The sequence below is a fragment of the Urocampus carinirostris genome, chromosome 4 (assembly GCF_059441175.1).
Source record: "Urocampus carinirostris isolate Australia breed hairy pipefish chromosome 4, RoL_Ucar_1.0, whole genome shotgun sequence".
NCBI lineage: Eukaryota > Metazoa > Chordata > Actinopteri > Syngnathiformes > Syngnathidae > Urocampus > Urocampus carinirostris.
In genome coordinates, this window is record NC_142352.1 from 29,667,065 (window position 1) to 29,687,928 (window position 20,864).

A 20,864-nucleotide genomic window follows, 5' to 3' on the forward strand; every position below is an offset into this window, starting at 1 on the left:
TTTTTGTGCTGGATATAAGATCATTTCCGTTTCTGTGGAAAATGATGTGTGGATGTCAACATTTAATCGTAGATTTCTCAGAAAAGGATCAATTTCTAAAACGACGTGTTACAGGTCACATACTTATTAAAACTTATTGAATAATACAAAATTGTCTATCAGCTTCCTTTCATTGCTTTCCCCCTGAATGCACTACTTCCAGGTGTGTGCTTTCATATTTAAGCGTTTAACCAATCACATTTGAGCCAATACTTGTTGCTAGGTTCACAAATCTGCCCAGAAGGCTTCACAAACAATTTGGAGGGCCCTCTAGGATAACATAGGTTTCAATAAAGCTGTTGGTTTAGACAACCAGATTTTGAGTTGGCGGAATGAGAACCTTATGGAAGGCCTCGGAAAACGTCAGCTGGGGGTCAGTAATGTAAAATCTATTTTTTATTAAATTATATGAGCATTTATTTTTTTACTCTACAGTGAACTTTTAACTCACTTAAACTTTAAACCTTTCTTTATTCTAAAACAACAATGATGTGCTCCTCAATTCAAATCCCTGAAGCATGTAACGAGTATTTCAGATGAGCAATGAGTGGGTTCATGAACTGCGAGTTGGGGTGTGTGCTGACATAAGTGGTGACGTTTGAAGCCCCGGAAAACAGGTGTACTACATGACTGATTCAGAAAATGCTTTTTTTAGGTTCAAATGTAGTTTGAAATAAGAGTGTCAAAGTAACGTTGTGGATCCCCCTCAACTTCGCCTGAGTCCAAAAACTTTGGAAAAAAATGCTTGACATTAAAAGAGTTAAATAAAAATGAATACGCTTTATTTTACTGCCTCATTTCACATTTTCACTTGCTGCATAAGCACAAACACAGTCAAGGTAATACAGAACAGTTCATGTTAAAACAGTCCTCAAGTATGTAATACAGATTAATATATATATATATATATATATATATATATATATATATATTAGAGAATGATTTACACCCCATTATTTTACTGCATGCACCAATTAATGATGATATACTCAAGGTAATGATTAATCTTCAAGCCCCTGCGTTTGTGTGAAACATTTCCCTGCAGGGTTTCCCTGCTCCATGGGGCTTCAGATGTCAGGACTATTCACTTCCCCGTATTTTATCATTTTTTTCTCATCATTTCAAATTGTGCACACCATACAAATTTGAAAAACTCGTTTTTCTGTTAGACCGTTCTCGTCTTGTCCATTTCGGCTTCAACCCAAGATGGTCTCAATCCGTGTGAGCAGACGGCAACGTCGTAGTAGCTTGCTAAAGTTGTTGTGTTATACTAACAAATATTATCCTGGATGAAGGGTACATCCATTATCTGCACAGCTTATCCTCAGTGGGTTCGCGGGTGTGCTGAAGCCCATCCCCAGCTATCCTTGCGCAGTGGGCAGGGGACACCCTGAATTGGTTGCTAGCCAGTCGCAGGGCCTTCATGAAGCATTTGTTTGGTAAATAAAATTACACCAATGATCTTTGTTTTTATTCTACATAGACTGTCTTGCTGTGAGTAAATAGGTTCTGTGTTGTGATTGCAAGGTTTATTTTATTTCCCAATAAATGGATTTGCAATCATTAATAAGGGGGTCAATTGGCTGAGGTTGACAGGAATGTATCCTGGAGTGCTATGTCTAATCACGTTGCAAACAATGTTCACTAGCTTGGAATCAATGACATTAAAGACAATTCTATTCAAAAGATGAAATAACGCTTGGATCTCCAAAACCAACAGTCTTACAACCAAATATTTTGCCGTTTTAAATTTAATTAGATAGATAGATAGACAGAATACATATTGCAATAAGATTCGGTAATATGCAATGTAGGTGGTGTGGTTTACGGTGGGCTTTTACTCTGCCGGGTAGAGTTAAAGAGCCTCATGGCATGAGGAAGAAAAGATCTCTTCAGTCTGTCCGTAGTACAAGACAGTGACAGCAGTCTGTCGCTGAAACTGCTCCTCTGTCTGGAGATAATGCTGTGTAGCGGATGCGATTGGTTTAGGTATCCATTATCCAACCGTAATTTCGTTTCTTTTTGAGTTTGGGGTCGTTTAATAAAAAGTGTCTTTTTGACGTCTAATAACGAAAATGCCCCAACAGGTGATACCACAAGTGGGAGATAGACATCTCTCACTGTACTGTATTACAGTAAGTGTCATGGACCAGAACAAGCACTCGGATCCAATAGCGTCAGTTAAAGGATTTATTTGGACAAGGTTCGGTGGAGCAGGCTTGGGACGTCGTCTCTTGGTAGCCGAAAGCCTCTTTGGACGATATGGCAACTCCGTGGTGAAAACGCGTGACGAGTAACGTAGCAGGTAAGTCGGTGGCCGGGACGGAAGAGTAGATCGTAAACTTTTAACAGACAAGGGTCAGGCAACGAGAATCAGACTTGGAATACACAAAGGGATCGTGGTACCTTGAATGTTGGAGGCTCACTCAGGGAAACGAGGAGGTCACTCGAACGTCCATCTCTGGACGCTGACAGCTTATGTAGAAAGCTTCCACCAATCAGGAAATCGCGTTCCAGCACACCAGCTGATTACCTCAGGTGGCTCCAGTTAGGTAATCACGACAGAACCCCCCCCTCAAGGGACGGCTCCAGAAGTCCCCCAGGGAAAAAAAATAAATAATCCAAACACGTCACATGGAAACACCGGTAATCCAAGGAACAAAAGTCACAGGCCAGTTACGAATAATCCAAAATACATCACCAATAATCCAAAATGGAAGGCCCAGAGGTCGTCCGATGAACCCCAGAAGGTCATCATCACACCAGCGATCCCCGGGGACGGATAATAAATCCGTTTGCAGCGCACAAAACAAACAAACAAAAAAAATATCCACAGGTAAACTGAGAACAAACAGCACAGTACCTCAGAATTCTTCCGAGTGAATAGACACCCCTTCGTCCGCATCTGAAGGGGCGGTAGCGGGTGGGTCCGCCGGTGGAAGGGTAGCAGCGCCGGACCTACGACGACGACCACGGCGTGGCGCTGGTTGGTCAGGATGCAGTCGATGGAATTCTGCCACAAGAGATCGGTCCAGGATCTGCCTGCTGGGAATCCATGATCTCTCCTCCGGACCATATCCCTCCCAATCGACCAAGTACTGGAAGCCCCGACCCCTGCGTCGGGAGCGGAGCACTGTATAGATAGGCTCCCCGTCCAAGGAGCGTGGAGCCGGGGGAGGAGGTGGAATGGGTGCCAACGGGCTCTGGCTGACGGGTTTGATTCGGGAGACATGAAACGTGGGGTGCACTCTCATAGATCTTGGTAGACGGAGACGGACTGCTGAGGAGTTGATAATTCTTACTATAGGAAACGGACCAAGATACCGAGGAGCCAGTTTCCTCGACTCAGCCTTCAGTGGAAGATCAGCTGATGCAAGCCACACCTTCTGGCCCACCTGGTAATTCGGAGCAGGACTCCTCCGTCGATTAGCCCCGACGGAATGAGCCTTGCTTGCCCGAAGGAGTGTGGCCCGAGCACGAGCCCAAGTTCGCCGACAACGGCGTGCGTTCGCCGTAGCTGACGGGCAGTTTACTTCCTCTTCTTGACTAGGGAACATAGGAGGTTGGTACCCATAGACGCACTGGAAGGGGGACATTCCAGTGGAGGAGCTAACCAAGGAATTGTGAGCATACTCCACCCATGCCAATTGCCGAGCCCAAGACAACGGTTCACTAGAGACCATACAGCGAAGTGCAGTTTCCAAATCTTGGTTCACTCGCTCAGACTGACCATTGGATTGAGGGTGGAACCCCGATGAGAGGCTGACTGAGGCACCCAACAGACGACAGAACTCCTTCCAAAACACGGATGAGAATTGGGGACCCCGGTCAGAAACAATGTCCAGAGGGATGCCATGGAGGCGGAACACATGTTGCTGGACTATCAATGCAGTTTCCTTGGCGGAGGGGAGCTTTGGTAGTGCCACGAAATGGACCATCTTACTGAACCGGTCCACGATAGTTAGTACAGTCGTCATCCCCTCGGATACTGGCAACCCCGTCACAAAGTCCAAGGAGATGTGGGACCATGGGCGGCGGGGAACCGGAAGTGGATGTAACAGACCGGCCGGACGTTGGTGGGATGCTTTGTTCTGGGCGCACACTTGACAGGCGGAGACATATTCCCTAACGTCCTTGGCCATGGTAGGCCACCAGAAGCGTCGGGACAAGAAACTGAGTCCGAGCCGACCCCGGATGGCAAGAAAAGTGAGAATTGTGCCCCCATTGGAGGACCTCGGACCGTAAGGGTTCGGAGACGAATAGTCGACCCTCGGGACAGGAGCTGGGGCCCGCCTGATCGGGTAACGCCTCTCTGACTCGGGACTCGATATCCCAGGAAACTGCTGCCACCATACGGGAAGCTGGAAGGACCGTTGCGGGATCCTGAGGTGTTTCATTGGAATTGCCGGGAGAGCGCGTCGGGCTTCACATTACGAGATCCGGGTCTGTAGGACAGAGTAAAGTTAAAGCGGGTGAAAAACAGGGCCCAACGTGACTGGCGAGGATTGAGCCGCTTGGCCGATCTAATATATTCTAAGTTCTTGTGGTCAGTCCAAACTATGAACGGCACCGTTACCCCCTCCAACCAATGTCGCCATTCCTCCAGGGCTAGCTTGACGGCCAACAACTCACGATCCCCCACGTCGTAGTTGCGTTTGGCCGGGGACAACCGCCGGGAAAAGAAGGCGCACGGGTGCATCTTCTGGTCCTTGTCAGACCGCTGGGACAGGACAGCACCCACTCCCACATCTGAGGCGTCCACCTCCACCACCAGTTGGCGCGCAGGGTCAGGCACCTGGAGTATGGGGGCTGTAGAGAAATGAGTTTTTAGACGGTTGAAAGCTGCATTAGCCTCGGAAGACCACCGAAATGGCTCTTTAGGGCTGGTAAGAAGCGTGAGAGGAGCTGCCACCGAACTGTAGTTCCTGATGAACCTCCGGTAGAAATTGGCAAAACCAAGGAATTGTTGGAGTTTTTTCCGAGACTCAGGGACAGGCCAAGAGGTGACTGCTGATACCTTCGCAGGATCCATCTGAAGGGTCCCCTCCGCCACGATGTAGCCCAGGAACGAGACTGTCTTGGCGTGAAACTCGCACTTCTCTGCTTTGACAAATAAAGAGTTCTCTAGGAGACGACGGAGAACCAGCTGGACATGTTTTCGGTGTTCATCGAGGGACTTTGAGAAAATTAAGATATCGTCCAGATACACAAAAACAAAACGATTAAGCACATCTCGTAAAATGTCATTTATCAAGGATTGGAAAACGGCTGGAGCATTGGTTAATCCGAACGGCATTACCAGGTACTCGTAGTGACCGGTGGGTGTGTTGAATGCTGTCTTCCACTCATCACCCTCCCGGATACGGACTAAGTGGTAGGCGTTGCGCAGATCAAGTTTAGTGAAGATCGTGGCCCCCTGTAGAAGCTCAAATGCAGAGGCAAGGGATAGCGATTTTTAACCGTGATTTCATTAAGGCCCCGATAATCTATACAGGGCCGGAGTGACCCGTCCTTCTTTCCCACAAAAAAGAACCCCGCCCCTGCAGGAGAAGAGGAGGGTCGAATGATACCAGCCGCCAAGGCATCGGAAATGTACTCCTCCATGGCCTTCCTCTCGGGAATGGACAGGGAGTAGAGGCGGCCCCGAGGAGGAGCGGACCCAGGCAGGAGATCAATCGCGCAGTCATAAGGTCTATGAGGGGGCAAGGAGGAGGCCTTAGCTTTACTGAAGACCTCCCGTAGGTGGTGGTAACAGGCTGGGACCTTGGACAAATTGGGTGGGGCCCTCGTGGAAACAGGATGATTTGGGTAAGGAGCGGCTCGCAGACAGGTTTGGTGACAGTCCATGCCCCATTCAAGTATCGACCCAGTGCGCCAGTCGAAATGGGGGTTGTGTTGCACCAACCAAGGATGACCCAGAACAAGGGGTTGGTTAGGGGAGTGAAGTAAGTGAAATCGGATCTTCTCTCTGTGATTTCCAGACAACTGTAGTTCTATGGGTTCAGTTATTTGGGATACGGTGCCTAATAGGTGACCATCCAAAGCCCGAGCTGATACCGGGTTAGGAAGGGTTTTAACTGGTATCCCCATCTTGTGTGCGAGTGACAAATCCAGGATATTTGTTTCGGCGCCAGAATCGATCAGGGCATGGAAGGGCTGAGATGAGCCGGAAATAATGAGATTTGCCCGGAGAACAGGTCTATCAGTCTTGGGGGACGATACTAAAGCCGAGCTCAATCGGACGTCCCCTATATCCGACGAGCGTTGGCTTTTAACGGGCAATTGACCACCCTATGTCCCTGGCCGCCGCAGTAAAAACATAACCGTTCGGAACGCCTTCGCTGGCGCTCTTCGACGGAGAGAAAGGTGCGGTCCACCTCCATCATCTCATGAGGTGCGGTAGAAGTGGTTGGGGGGTTCGGTATCCTACTCATGTCTTGACTTTGCCTGGTGATGGATTGGCTGGGATCTTCTCTCTCGGCGTCTTGCCTGGACCCTACGGTCGATCCGGGCGGTCAGTTCGATAGCGTTGTCAAGAGTTACCGGAGGAGCGTGGGATACCAATTCGTCTTTGAGATAACCGGACAAGCTATGGAGGTAGGCGTCGACCAGCGCCTCTTCGTTCCAGTGACTCTGGGCTGCTAGAGTGCGGAAGTCAATGGCATAGTCGGCAATGGAGCGTCTCCCCTGGCGGATGTTCAAGATGGAACGAGCAGCATCGACTGATGAGGAACCAGAATCAAATACTTTAATCATTTCCTGGCTTAGCAAACTAAAAGAGGTGCATGCTGTCGCCCCTCATTCGTATTCTGCCGTTCCCCAAAGGCGGGCTCTGCCAGTCAAATGATTTATTACATAGGCCACCTTCGTCTTTTCGTTCACAAAGGCTCGCGGTTGTAGATCAAAAATTAATCGGCAATTTATGAGAAAGGGGCGGATCTGGGCGGGCTCTCCATTGAATCTCTCTGGCGAACCTACTCGTGGTTCAACACTGCCGACCTGATCAGAAAGAGGCGGAACCGGATCTTGTGGTCGTGTTGCCGGGGAAGCTTCGCACTGTTGCTCAAAAAATTGTTGGTGACGTTGTACTTGCCGGACCAGTGTGGATACGTCATGGGCGATCTGTTGTACCGCGCCTTCGGTATGTAGTAGGCGCTGTAGCGCGGATTCCTGCTCGGCATTTCCGCATTTCTCGGAGGTGGGAAAAAATGACGCTGGATCCATTTTTTGGTTCGAGTGTTCTGTCATGGACCAGAACAAGCACTCGGATCCAATAGCGTCAGTTAAAGGATTTATTTGGACAAGGTTCGGTGGAGCAGGCTTGGGACGTCGTCTCTTGGTAGCCGAAAGCCTCTTTGGACGATATGGCAACTCCGTGGTGAAAACGCGTGACGAGTAACGTAGCAGGTAAGTCGGTGGCCGGGACGGAAGAGTAGATCGTAAACTTTTAACAGACAAGGGTCAGGCAACGAGAATCAGACTTGGAATACACAAAGGGATCGTGGTACCTTGAATGTTGGATGCTCACTCAGGGAAACGAGGAGGTCACTCGAACGTCCATCTCTGGACGCTGACAGCTTATGTAGAAAGCTTCCACCAATCAGGAAATCGCGTTCCAGCACACCAGCTGATTACCTCAGGTGGCTCCAGTTAGGTAATCACGACAAGTAAGTACAAATTGACTCTCTTTACCGATTGTCAAAATCAGTTTGTTGGTGCACTTTCACTTTTTCTTGTTCTTCAAGAAAAGGTCAAAAAGGAAGGTATAAAATGCATATACAGGAATAAAAGATTAAAAGGTGAGGAGCAGGAGTGTGTAATTTGTTCTTGCTTTAATGGGGAGCTGTACGTGTAACGATGTGTTCTGAAGAGGTTTGGAAAAGTGGAAGGATTTGGAGGGATTTGTTGGAGGGACTACAAACTGCAATTGCTGTAATCAATACGGGAGACAGTTGAAGGAATTTACAGGAAGTAGTTGCATGGGTGGTGATTAATGGATATATTTTGAAGATCAACCATAGCTGAACAAGTAATATTTATGTGCGAGTGGAAGGAAGAGTCTATTATCGATAATAAACCTCGAAGTGAAAAATGAATGTGTTGTTAATGGAGATCCAAAAACTGTTTGTGTGGATGTGGTACTAAACAATTGAATCTGTCTTAGAGATGTTAGGTTTAAGGAAATTGAAGTATAACCAGGAGTTAATTTTTTAAAATTAAAGGACCAGAGAGACCAGTAAGATAACTATACAAGGTTTAGATTATATATATATATATATATATATATATATATCTCATCTCATCTCATCAGCCGTACCGCTTATCCTCATTAGGGTCGCGGGGGGGCTGGAGCCCATCCCAGCCATCTCCGGGCAGTGGTCAGGGGACACCCTGAACTGGTTGCCAGCCAATCGCAGGGCACACAGGGACAGACAACTCATTCGCTCATTCACACCTAGGGACAATTTGGACCGGCCAATTCACCTGAAATGCATGTTTTTGGAACGTGGGAGGAAACCGGAGTGCCCGGAGGAAACCCACGCAAGCACGGGGAGAACATACAAACTCCGCACAGGAAGTCTGGAGCTGGATTTGAACCCACGACAGGTTCCCATGACATGAACTGTGCCGCACAAGCGCTTACCACTGCGCCGCCGTGCTGCCCTATATATATATATATATATATATATATATACTGTATATATAGCATAGCATTTGAAATTGATTTTGTATTTGCAGAAGAAGTGGAAAAACATAACACTTAATGACATCTAGCGGATGTGTAGAGGATTGGCCCCATGACAGATCCCTGGGGTATCTGAATCCTGAATATTTTTACTTGATAATAAGACATTAGTTTTTAACAGCACTTTCTTAAGTGAATTATGTGCAGCAAATTTGGATGGTCAATAAATTATTCGAACAAATAATCGATTGATCAATTAAATTAAAGAGTCGAGTATATTCTTTTAAATTCGGCCTACATATTTGGAGCACAAGATTCGTTTTCAGATGATTTTATCAGGAAAACGCATGAAAAACCTTTTAGTTAGTCTGAAGGATTGACTAGGTGAATTATTTTCACCGTTTTTGATAGTTCACACATAAGTCAAGACACACTCTCGGATTTATGGAATTTTATTTACTACTCATCTACCGAAGAAACTTGGATAGAACACAGAACAAAACAAGGATGAGAAAATAAAACAAAGACAAATAGAAGTCAGGATCTTGCCTGGCACCATTTGGATAGAAAACCAACATGGTTGGCTTAATTTTTACTGACAATAGAACTTAAGGCAACTGGGCGTTATTGTAATTGGATCTAATTCCCCGAAGGTCACACTAATTAATATCTGGCACCATGGGATGACTTCGTTCTCAGTTTGATGATGGCAAAGGCCAGTTCTGATGTCCCAGGTGAGTCCTCAAGTCTGTAGGCCCGGTCTGGACCTGGATCACTGCAGGGCATTGAAGCTGAGGTCGCTGGCCGGATCCCACCAACTTGGCCGCTGGCTCAATCCTGCTTGGACGCTGGTTAACCCGGACCTCTCTGGCACACTTGCTTGCCCCAACCAAACTCTTTGGGTACTTGCGGGAAAGAACTTGGTCCTTTGTTGCTTGATCAGTTGGAAACTGGCAGGCTGGCCACTTCAGAACTCTTAGTTTCTTGTAAGCCAGAACCTCTGGCAAGCTCGCACGCCTCAAAAGGACTTTTTAGTTGCTTGTTAAGGTGGACCCTCTTGCACCCTTTCTTGCTCAAGCAGAACAGCTTGTGGTCTCTTTCCCAACTCATCCTCCTTGCCTGCTTGCTAGTTTCCCCATAACTCGTTTGTCCTTGGTTAAGCAAGGCCCGCTGCCTGTTCGCTGGCTTCACGAGAACTGATTTTCAGGTGTTAAAAATGGTCCACTCCTACACTGCTTGATCTGGCCTCCTGGAAGGGGGAGGGGGTCTCCTACCACTCTTGTCGTTCTTCTGGGGGTGTTTTCAAGGCAACCTGGAATCTATCTTTGTTTCACACGTGTAAGATCACACCAAACCTCCTGTTCACGCCCAGTGCCACATCAGACAATTAAATCACTTTGAATAATTGAATAAGAGCTACTATATGATTAAATACACATGTTTGACATTGTTTCATCATTTTTTACAGTATAAAACAAAATGCTGACCCAACGTTGAATGTCCTACAATATTAAAAGAGTATGATGTAACAGTTTGTTTAACTGAGGATGTAGAAGACATTTAGCAAAACTGGCTAACATAATAGAAAATTTATAAGAAACTCAGCCAATTATTTTTGGAGGTTGGCAAAAAGTGCTTTGTATTCTGAGAAAATGTGAGCTACCCCTCTAGTAATGTGAGAGGATGGATAATAATTATCGTAATCACATACTGTCCAATTTCGTTGTCACAGCATATCCCATGTTGTAACAATGACAATAAAGGCATATTCTATTCTATTCTATTCTATTCTATTCTATTCTATTCTATACTGTAGTATTTTTGGTCTAATGAGAGAAATTTCAATGTCCTCATTGCATATTTTTATTGTCATTGTTGATTTTCCATAACACATAAACGTTTGCGTTTTCACAGCTTTTCTGAAGCACATGAAAGGCAATAATGATATTATTATTGTTTGTGCTCTCCCTCATCTTCACAGGGCTTCCTGAATTCTCTGGGGGGTAATCCTTTTGCAGCAAAATGTGTGCAGTATTCCCAGTCAGATTTTGCCTCGGCATTGTGGTTTTCATGTACATCCATGCAGACAACACAACTGCTGCTAGAGCTGTCACCGTCAGTATCAGAATTACACTCTGATCCGCTGTCAATAAACTCATCCCACCATCTTATTTTGTTGTCACTCCCATCATTGTTTTGTTCTTCACTGTTGAATCCTCCATTCACCTCCTCCAACGCGACTTCCTCATTGTCCTCCATGTCGACACTGTGGTCATTACTATTGTTGGCAGGCTGGATTGTGAGCTGTTGCAAAAGCTGCCTTCTGCCATCAAAACTATTAACTAATCCAACGTCCACCAAAAACTCAATGGGATCCAAACCCACATTTAAAACTGGATTGATTGGCGGTGCATCTCCATTTATAACTAACCTTGGGTATAGGTTATACTGTGGTCCTGTAAAGTTACATTGGAATTAATACTCAGTTCCATTAATACAGGCATGAGCAATAGGTTGTGGATCGCATCATCATACACTGTTGGATGTGAAGGTTACTGTTGTATTATGGGATTTAGTTGGATGTACTGAAGTTGTTCTAAAGAAATAATGTAAGGGAACACTCACACTAGCACGGATCCCCACGTTTGGCATATTTGGTATAGGTGGAGTTAGAATATTATTAAATGTCACTGCATATAAAGTCTTAATTATGAGTTTCCAGTTATAGCCATTTTACTTTTTAAATCATTACATTAATTGTAATTACCTTATATAATGATCCATGTATTGGAGTAAAGCATTTCTGGCTGTGTTTATTTGATGTCTTGTTCATTAATTGTGCACTCCTTGCACTTTCTAAAAGATTTGTTATGTGTCTGAACCTTGCTAAAACACTCTCAAATTTTAATGAGTCAGCTCATCGGCCCAAGGTTGAATGTAGAGTCACTTGGTAAATTTCCACTGCACTCAGAGACTAAAAATATGCCCGCAAGTTCCCAGATGCTTTTTTGGCAAAAATATAATATATAATTTTGTCGTTTTGTTTATTTATTTTTTATAAAAAAAACATCACAACAAAACTACTTTCCTCCCACGTCATCTGAAGTGGATGAGAGTCGCACGGTGGAGAGAGGTAAATTTCCTTCAGATAAGTAGGAACAAAATGGAGAAGAGAACTAGTTTCCTTTAGAGGCCAGAGCACAGTATTGTTGGCTGCACGTGTACACAACAGCGGGGGTACTCGCTGCGCAAAACGTAACCAGCAAGAAAAAAGTCCACCAAGGTTTAAAAAAAGGCTTAAAACACACTTATGAATGAGCCAGAGGGAAAGAGAGAGGAAGAGACAGAGAAAGAGACAAGAAGACAGACAGATGGAGTAAAAGACAGAGATGGGCAGACAGAGATACAGAGAACGAGAGAAACACAGAGATAGATGGAGGAGGAGACAGGGAGACAGAGAGACAGTCAGAGAAAGTGAAAGGCAAGAGATAGACAGAGAGATAGAGAAAGAGACAGAGAGAGTAGAAGACAAATAGAGACCGACACAGTGAGCGAGGGAGAGTGAAAAAGACAGAGAGGGGGAGACAGAGACAGAGGGACATGGGAGAGAGAGAAAGACAGATAGAAAGAAGGAGAGAGAGACAAATAAAAGTGAGAGCTAGAGACAGACACAGGGTGAAAGAGCAAGAGAGAGAGAGAGAGAGAGAGAGAGATACAGAGAGAATGAAGGAGAGACCAATAAAGGTCAGAGTAAGAGAGAGTGAGAGAGAGACAGAGAGAGGGACAGAGGAGAGAGAGAGAGAGAGAGAGAGAGAGAGAGAGAGAGAGAGAGAGAGAGAGAGAGACCACATTCACATTGACTTCTAACTAGTTAAGATGTTTTACCCACATATTTATTAACTCTTAATACAATTGTTTTCTTCTTTAGATCTTAGTTTGTGTAGACAACAAGGATATTTGAGAATAGTGGAATTTTTGATGCAATACAGCCCCACTTTGACTGGAACCTAACCCCGACAATCCCTAAGTAAATTGAGTTTGTGACTCCTAAGCTAGCCCAAGAAGTAATATTAAGTTAGATTAAAATATTATTTTCTTTTTTCTCTTTGGGCATCCAACCAATCTCTTTCGTGTTGTGTAGAAACAAAGCTTCTTTAGTCCCTCCACACATGAAACCTTAAAACGTTTTCCTACTTTTTTTTCCCTTTTACAATAATGAGAGGTGTTGCTGGCTGCCTTTTCACACAGCAAAAGTTCCCCCAAAAATATTGGCTGGATAAATAACACCAAAAAGGGGACACCTCAAAAGAATATGTATAGGTACATACACAACAGCTGCTTCACATCCAACATTGTGAAAATGATCACACAAATAATTTTGCACCTAAATTAAAAGAGAAACAAAATTTCGACTTACCTTCAGCAACACTGTTGCTTCTGTCCCCTCTTCCATCCATTTACACTGCGAGGAAACAAAAAGTGGATATGTTTAAAATTCTTGAATGTATTTGAATTTATAACCCAGTGGCAATAATATTCCTCAGAGCAGCCCGAATAGTTTTTTTTCAGGGTGTGGGGGAAGAAATAGGTTTGATCAATATCGTTTCAATACAGTATAACATTTCAGTTAATTCAACCAGACATACTACCTTAATTGCATTATCAAGGAAATATACCTGGCTAGCTTTTATCAGTCAGTATAACTGAAAACTGCCTGTTAGAAAAACAGAAATATTTACACAAATATTTATCTGCAAATATTACATAATGCATTGGATTGTTATCAGTCTTGATTCCACGGTAATTCAATATGATGTCATTAACAGTGTTCTTTAATTATGTCATTCATTATAGGCTCGGGTTCTTTGATGTCTACATGTTGTTGTGATGTCATAATTTTGTTATTAAATTGTTTACATTTCCCACTAAATATGATATATACACTGCTCCAGTTAGGTTGGCCAAAAGCCATAGCTCGATTGAATTCTGGTTACATAAAGGCATGTTAACGAGCACAGAAATCCAATGGTCTTAGTCAGGCTATAGTCAAATTGTAAGTGTTAAATTTATGGGTTTGTCTTTTCATTTTCAAATTACTCCTGCATATTTACACATTTTACTGAACATACACTTCAGTTACTGAGCATCAGTATTTATCAATTAATGGCATTTTATCAAAAGTAAAATACAAGAAACATTTATTGAACCAAAACAGTTTCATTTGGGTTAGTTGCTGTCTGATGTAAAACAATACATTACATGAAGTTGTCTGTATAGCCATTTAAAGAAAACATATTCTAAAGATTCAATTAATGATACTTTAATGAGTAATAATTTCAATTAATTATTTAAAAGATCACATAATATTGTTTTAGGACAACATAAAGAGAGAGCCTAAAAAGTGAAAGCCACACTTTCTATGTTTTCTTCTTATAAAATACAGTTGTTGTTTTTTTTTGTTGGTTTTTTTGCTATTAGAAGCAAGAAAAAATAGCTTAGTTTATGATAGATTTTATAGCAACTATGACTTCAGTAATCATTTTTTCTTTATTGATGCCATAATATCTGGGCAGTTTTCTCCACTGCTGGCGGTTTACTGGCCTGTTTGAGGGGCGTGTCAGAGTTGGCACCAGTTCATATGAAATACATATAATCAGGGTTGGGTAGGGTTACTTTAACTGGATTGCTTTCAATTACCTTTGGATTACTCCAATACCAAATATGCTAATAAAAGACAAACGAAACTAAATGTGAATAAAATTACTAAATTTTGTGCAAGCTTGGGGAGTAACGGAATACATGGAGCGGCAAAAATGATGTTGGCAAGCTGTTTGGATTTATTTTCATTTTGTTTCTGTCGCATTTTATGTTAGTTTTGCCGGAGATCAAAGATATCAAAGCCAGGAGAGAAAGCTTAGCACGTGTTGTGAGTCATAATTTTATTCATATTTAGTTTCTTTTGTCTTTTATTAACATATTTGGTATTGGAGTAATGCAAAAGTAATTGAAAGTAATCCAGTTAAAGTAACCCTACCCAACCCTGAATATAATGCATTTTCAAATAAATCACCATCATAAGCATTCAACATTTTCCAAATCTTTCCATGTTTTCTTTTTTTTAATGCAACTAATTTTGCCTGTGTGTTCATGTATGTTGAATACCTATATACTAGCCTGGATACATTTACTAATTCTAAATGTAAGTTTCCATTGTATTTTCCTTTTTATGACACAGTTGTTGCGCATTTGATATAAACAAAAATTTGAAACAACAATGAAAAAAGAAACAAAAGAAGAAAAATAAAATAAAGGCAAAAAGGGAGAAAAAAAATAAGAAACAATAATAAATGAAAACAGGAAGGGTCAGAGGACTTTGAATAATACCAGGATAATGAGGAAAAAGGAAGGAAAAGCAGGAAAAAAATAAGAAAAATAGGAAAAATGGTAGAAAAAATAAGAAAAGTGTCCTTGGGTAAGAACCCCTAATACCCCCAATAAGCACGTTCGCGCCTTACATGGCAAAATTGGGAAATGTGAAGCACAATGTAAATCGCTTTGGGAAGTCTTGACTTGAAAAGCGCTATATAAATGCAGATCATTTCATCAGTAAATAAAATGAAAATTCTGATGTCTATAGACAATAACCTAAATGACAAAGTTGCAGAGACCAGTGTTTACTTAGGAGGAGTATGATGTTTTAAGTAGCCTACTTAAAATATGTGCAGTGAAGCTTCATTATGAGCGTTATAAGAGTTTACTGTAAAGCCTAACGTTTTGTCGTTAGGAAGGCAAATAAATTTTGATTTCAAATGACCGATACTGTACATAGGTAATTATGTTTTCATTGATATCAGAATATTTTTATAAGTTTCCTTTGAATTAAATTGGTTTAGTGTTTCCTGTTAACTTATCATCATATACCAGAATTCCCAATAGAAATGCATCACAAGAGTTCACTGCAGTTCCATTCTTTCACATTTCTCCTCCATAGCTAAGTGGTCCAGCTTTGGTTAGAAAACTACCGGGCTGAAAAAAGGGTCCAATGCGGGCATGAGTCTCAGTGTGCATGAAAAAGTTGTACAGTACTTCTCAATTCCCAAGTATGCAAGTCCCCTCTCTGTCCATGCAAATACTACTCCCTCGAAGTACCATCTTGTAGGAACTCAGTCGACAAGTGGTTGTTTCCCACCGGATACCAAAAGCCGCTGCCCTGCTAGACAAGTTGCGTTAAATTCCCAAACCTTTTAAAAACGTAATGAGTTCGGACACAATGTTGTTAGTAGAAACGGTTAATTTCGCGGCCGAAAAGCACCGAAATCAGCGTCGCAAAGATCCAGAAAAAACTCCCTACATTAACCACCCGATTGGTAAGTTGCGCTTCGCACTCCTAATAAACTGTATCGCTGTGATATACCTACATAGTAAGACCAACAATTAAATCGAAATAAACAACACTACATTATGAGGAGCCCTGAAAGCTCAAAATACATATTGCAACTTTTAAAAACACACCTCACTCTTAATATGAATAATTAGTTCGATCATGACGTTTGACTTCCGCAAACTAATAATGCAATGGCAAAAAATGAGGCAAACAGGTGTTCTTATTTTCCTACTTGGGTGAATTTCCTACTGGAGGCTGATTCGACCATAAGAGTAATACTGTTTAACGTTTTCATTCGCGTGTATTAATATAACATATATCTAATAACACGTATTTAATAGTCTCACCCAGTAGCAAGGAAGGAATAGAACACCTGTGGCATCTTTGCAAAGAAAGAAATTTTGCGAGCCGCTAGAATTGCGCTTTTGTGTGACTTTTTTTTTTTTGCCTCTTTTACAACAGTAATAAGTTTTTTTTTTAATGAAAGTAAGTAAAATTGATGAAAATAAATAGTCTGCATTTATATAGGTCTTTTCAGGTCAAAGAAGACCTCCCAAAGTGCTTTACAATGTGCTTTACACCCATTCACACACACACCCTCATGACCAGTTCACATTTACAGTAGCTTAGTTCACACATAGGTTAAATTTCAGAAGCATTGACTTCCCTTGGCTTGTACACACCTTACTTTATTAGCATTGAACACTCCCATCAACATGAACGATCAATTAGTATTTAATATGTGTTATTAGATATATATTATATGAAATACACACGAATTATGCAAATGTTATTGTCAAGGTTAAAACTTGAAATTGTATTAGGATGAAGAAAAAAACACACTCTTAGTCGGAGATTTGGTACTTTTTTTGATAGCCCTTCCATCGGAGGCACGTGCTTCCGAGGTCTGCTTCCAAGATCGTCTCAGGAAGGAATCATGCTCTGCCTATGGCTAGGGACTCATTTATTAAGCGAGGTCTTATGAATACAAGAAAATAATCTGATTGGTTTAGACAGAAAACACATGTTTAAATGAAGTGAATAATACTGGTCGCTAGATGGCGTGTGAGCATAATATACGAGCAGTAAGGGGGGAAAAAAAGGAACGTAGGGAGGAAAACGCTTCAGCAGGGTTCCCAGCACTTCCCAGCACCAAAGTGAAGGCCATCTTGATTAATAGTTCGCGGGCCCCAAGAAGATACGATTGTAAGTAATCCCCCGTACTTCTCAGCACCAAAATGAAGGCCATCTTCATTAATAGTCAGCGGGCTCCAAGAGGATCCAACTGTTGCAAGACTACAAACAGCACCAGGATATAATCTTTGGCTTCGTTAAGGCACTTTTGAGAATAAAATCATACAAAGGCACATTCAAACTATAATCAACCTATAATTTCCCTTAGTTATATTACTGTTATAGCAGAATCAGCCTCTGGTAGGAAAATTCGCCCTAGTAGGAAAATATCGCAGTCATGACATGTTTATTTGTATAGGCTTTAATCACAAGAAGTCTCAATCAGTTACCTATTCATAGTATATGTCCTTATGCCCAGTTTACAATTATGATGGTTAAAACTTCAGACCATTTTGCAGTTTCCAGTTCACGCATCCACTACTTTTGGGTAGATAAAACAAATCAACAAAATGCGTGTGAAATGCATTGGAACGGTGTTTCTCAACCTTATCATTTTTAAAATAAAGGCACACCATCTGTCAAAAATCTTTGAACAATTTATTCCCTGCACCAGATTTTTGAGGCTTAAAATATGTTGCAATGATAATATATTGCAATATTATTATATTGTAAACATTTTCTTATAATTTGTGGTCATTGTGGCTCAGGAGGTTCTACAGGTTTTTTTTTGTTTGTTTTTGCAGTGCATTTTCATCAGATTCATCAAACTCCGTATGTTATTTGATATATTTATTTTCATTACCTAATGAGCAATAATTTGTATAAGAAGAAAATAATCTGCTGTCAGATACTGATATGGATGAATGTTAGATTGGCTCTACTGAGCACAAGAAGAAAGAAAAGATGCTAAACAATGGCATGCTTTTTTTGCAAATATAAAAGGAGTAATTTTACTAGAATATAAAGAAGTACAGTATATTCCTCCTTACTGTAGCTATACATGATTAATTCAATATTTATACTCGAGAAATTATCGTGTGGTAGAATAGCCCTGATACAGGAAGGTCAGACGTCCCCTGCTAGATCATGACAAAGAATGAAAATAGAAAGAGGACAGGTTTACCCTATTTCGGTGTGTGTTTGTGCCAAAGCTGACTTAATTATTCTGACACTAATTTTGTTTTTAATTTTAAGGAGTTGCAAGGATTCTCAGCCATGAAGCTGGCATCACTGATATTGTGGTATTACAAGTATGCCAAGTTTAAGTTGATATAGTGACGTAATTTTTGTTTTGCTGCATCCACTCATTTATTTTTTATGTGTTTTTCTTTCTTTTATGCTCCTTTCCTGGAAGGCGGCTCTCCTTCATGACACTTTGGAGGACACCGATACAAAGCCAGAAGAGTTGGAAACAAAATTCGGACATATCGTTGCTCGCATAGTTCAGGAGGTGACTGATGATAAGAGTCTGCCTAAACAGGAGAGAAAGCGTCTGCAGGTGGAACATGCTCCTCATTGTAGCCACCAAGCCAAATTGGTCAAACTGGCCGACAAACTATACAACCTTAGAGATTTGAACCGCTGCACACCTCTTGGTAATCAACTTTAGTTATACATATCTATTTTAAAGCAGTTTGTATTTTGAATTCATGAAAAAAGGGGTTTTTAAACATATGATTCGTTATCATAGGTGATTTAGTTAATTACAGGATTCGTATGGGTGCTTGAAATCCTCAAAAGTGCAGTAATACTACAATACAAAAATACAGCCACAGAAATTCTACAAAAATACTTTAGTAATACGGTAAAATACTATAGAAATACTACAAAAATACTAGCGCAGAAACACTTAAAAATACAACTACAATAATACAACAGAGAAACTACAAAAACAATGGAATTATGGTCATCTAATGTTCAGGAGTTTAAATTATCCCCGTTCTTTTCTTTTCTTAGCATTACTTTTAATGTTGTGTTTCCAAGGTTTGAAAAGTGCTTGGGTTTTAGGTGGAGTGCTTATAAAAACCTGAAATCGTTGCTCTGGTTCTCAACAGGTCTCCTTAATATGAGGCTGATACTGCTCTCTGGTGGATTCGCATTTCCTTTGCATTTGTTTTTCCCTCGTCATTAACAGCAGCTGGCATTTGTTTGTATACCATTGTCCTATGGCACGTTGTGCCCATGAAGACAGGTGCATGTTACACCTAAACATGGCACTATGAAATATGTATTGGTGCAATGATTTTTGTATCAATAGTGGACATTTATTTTGGGCCATTTAAGAATGAGTGGTAAATTGTAATGCGAAGAAATTCCTTCAACTGAAAACGTAAGCTTTTCTTTTTTTACCCAAAGAGAGTTTTGTCTCAAAAATGTTTACAAACGTATGGTTCAGATCCACAAATATATTAGCGACTTACTAAAGATCTAAAAGTCATATGTGTTGATAGATGCACCTGTATGATTAAAATCTCATATGTATATCGCAGATATATTTGTTGTTCTGCAAATTACACGATTCACACCAGATTTATTCTTTTAATGGTACTGTAGAAAATGGAAAATGAGTTTGTAAAGTCTTTAAAGAGTGCTTAGATTTTTCCCTGAAAAACGTGTACAAACCCTGAATCTTAATTTAATGGTGAGCCTCCGAAAAGACACCCAGTACCCCAGCTATGGAACACTGTCTTTAATTTACTTGTTTGGCCCCCATGAAAATGTTTTGTCTACCATGTGGCCACCGGGCTAAAATGAGTTTGACACCCCTGACTTGAGGCGTTTTTATGTTTTTGTTTTTTTTTTAGGTTGGACAGGTGAACGAGTCCAGCAGTATTTTTTGTGGGCCTCTGATGTTGTAAAGGGGCTAAAAGGAACCAACACAGTTCTGGAAGAAAAACTTGAGGAGTTGTTTAAGCAAAGAGGAGTCCAACTATAGAGTGACACAGAGATAGTTGAGGTTGAGATCATTGTAAAACAAAGTTTGTATTTTGTAATTATGAATGAATCATTTTCCTGTACATAAATCTCCCCCAACCCAGCTCGCTTTTGTGTTTCTCAAGCAAAACATGTCAGTTGCATCATCCATTGTAAAATCAAATGTACTGTTCTCTCAAATAAATGATTCTGACTCAAACTGACATTGTTTGTACTGCAAAAAGCTATAAATTTGGCACGTTACATATGCACTATTTCTATGTTTTTAATGTTTATAAATGTTCGATCTCATATGATATTAAACTGATTTATAGACAGGATTTGTACAGGTGTCTGACATCCTTCGAAATGCTTGAAATTTAATGTGTTTTCAAGATTGAAAACATGATTGAATTTTAGATGAAGTGCCTGTAAATGCTTGAAATTGTTGCCATGCGAATCGGCATTCTGAATCAATAGATCACGCATTAAATGAAGGCAATTAAAACAAGTCTGCTTAAAAATGACACCGACACGATCTAGATCAAGATATGAAAAGGGTACCGCCAACACAGACATTCCTAATGATGTCCATGGTCCGGTCGGTTATTTTAATGGCTTGCAGACACACTTTTCGATGATGCTTTTGTAACAAGCAATTTTCCTATAGGAATTGCAAAAAAATGGGATCCTTGAAAAAGTGATTTG

At 41.4% G+C, this 20,864-nt stretch overlaps 1 protein-coding gene across 1 annotated transcript; it reads left to right on the forward strand.

Annotated features, from left to right (window-relative positions):
- Window positions 1–15,879: 15,879 nt before the first annotated feature.
- Window positions 15,880–20,497, forward strand: hddc3 (HD domain containing 3). Its single transcript, XM_088333225.1, has 4 exons — window positions 15,880–16,092; window positions 18,438–18,493; window positions 18,598–18,838; window positions 20,048–20,497. Exons 1-4 carry the CDS (start codon window positions 15,981–15,983, stop codon window positions 20,176–20,178), a joined length of 540 nt encoding a protein of 179 aa, XP_088189351.1. The 5' UTR covers window positions 15,880–15,980; the 3' UTR covers window positions 20,179–20,497.
- The last annotated feature ends 367 nt before the right edge of the window (window positions 20,498–20,864 follow it).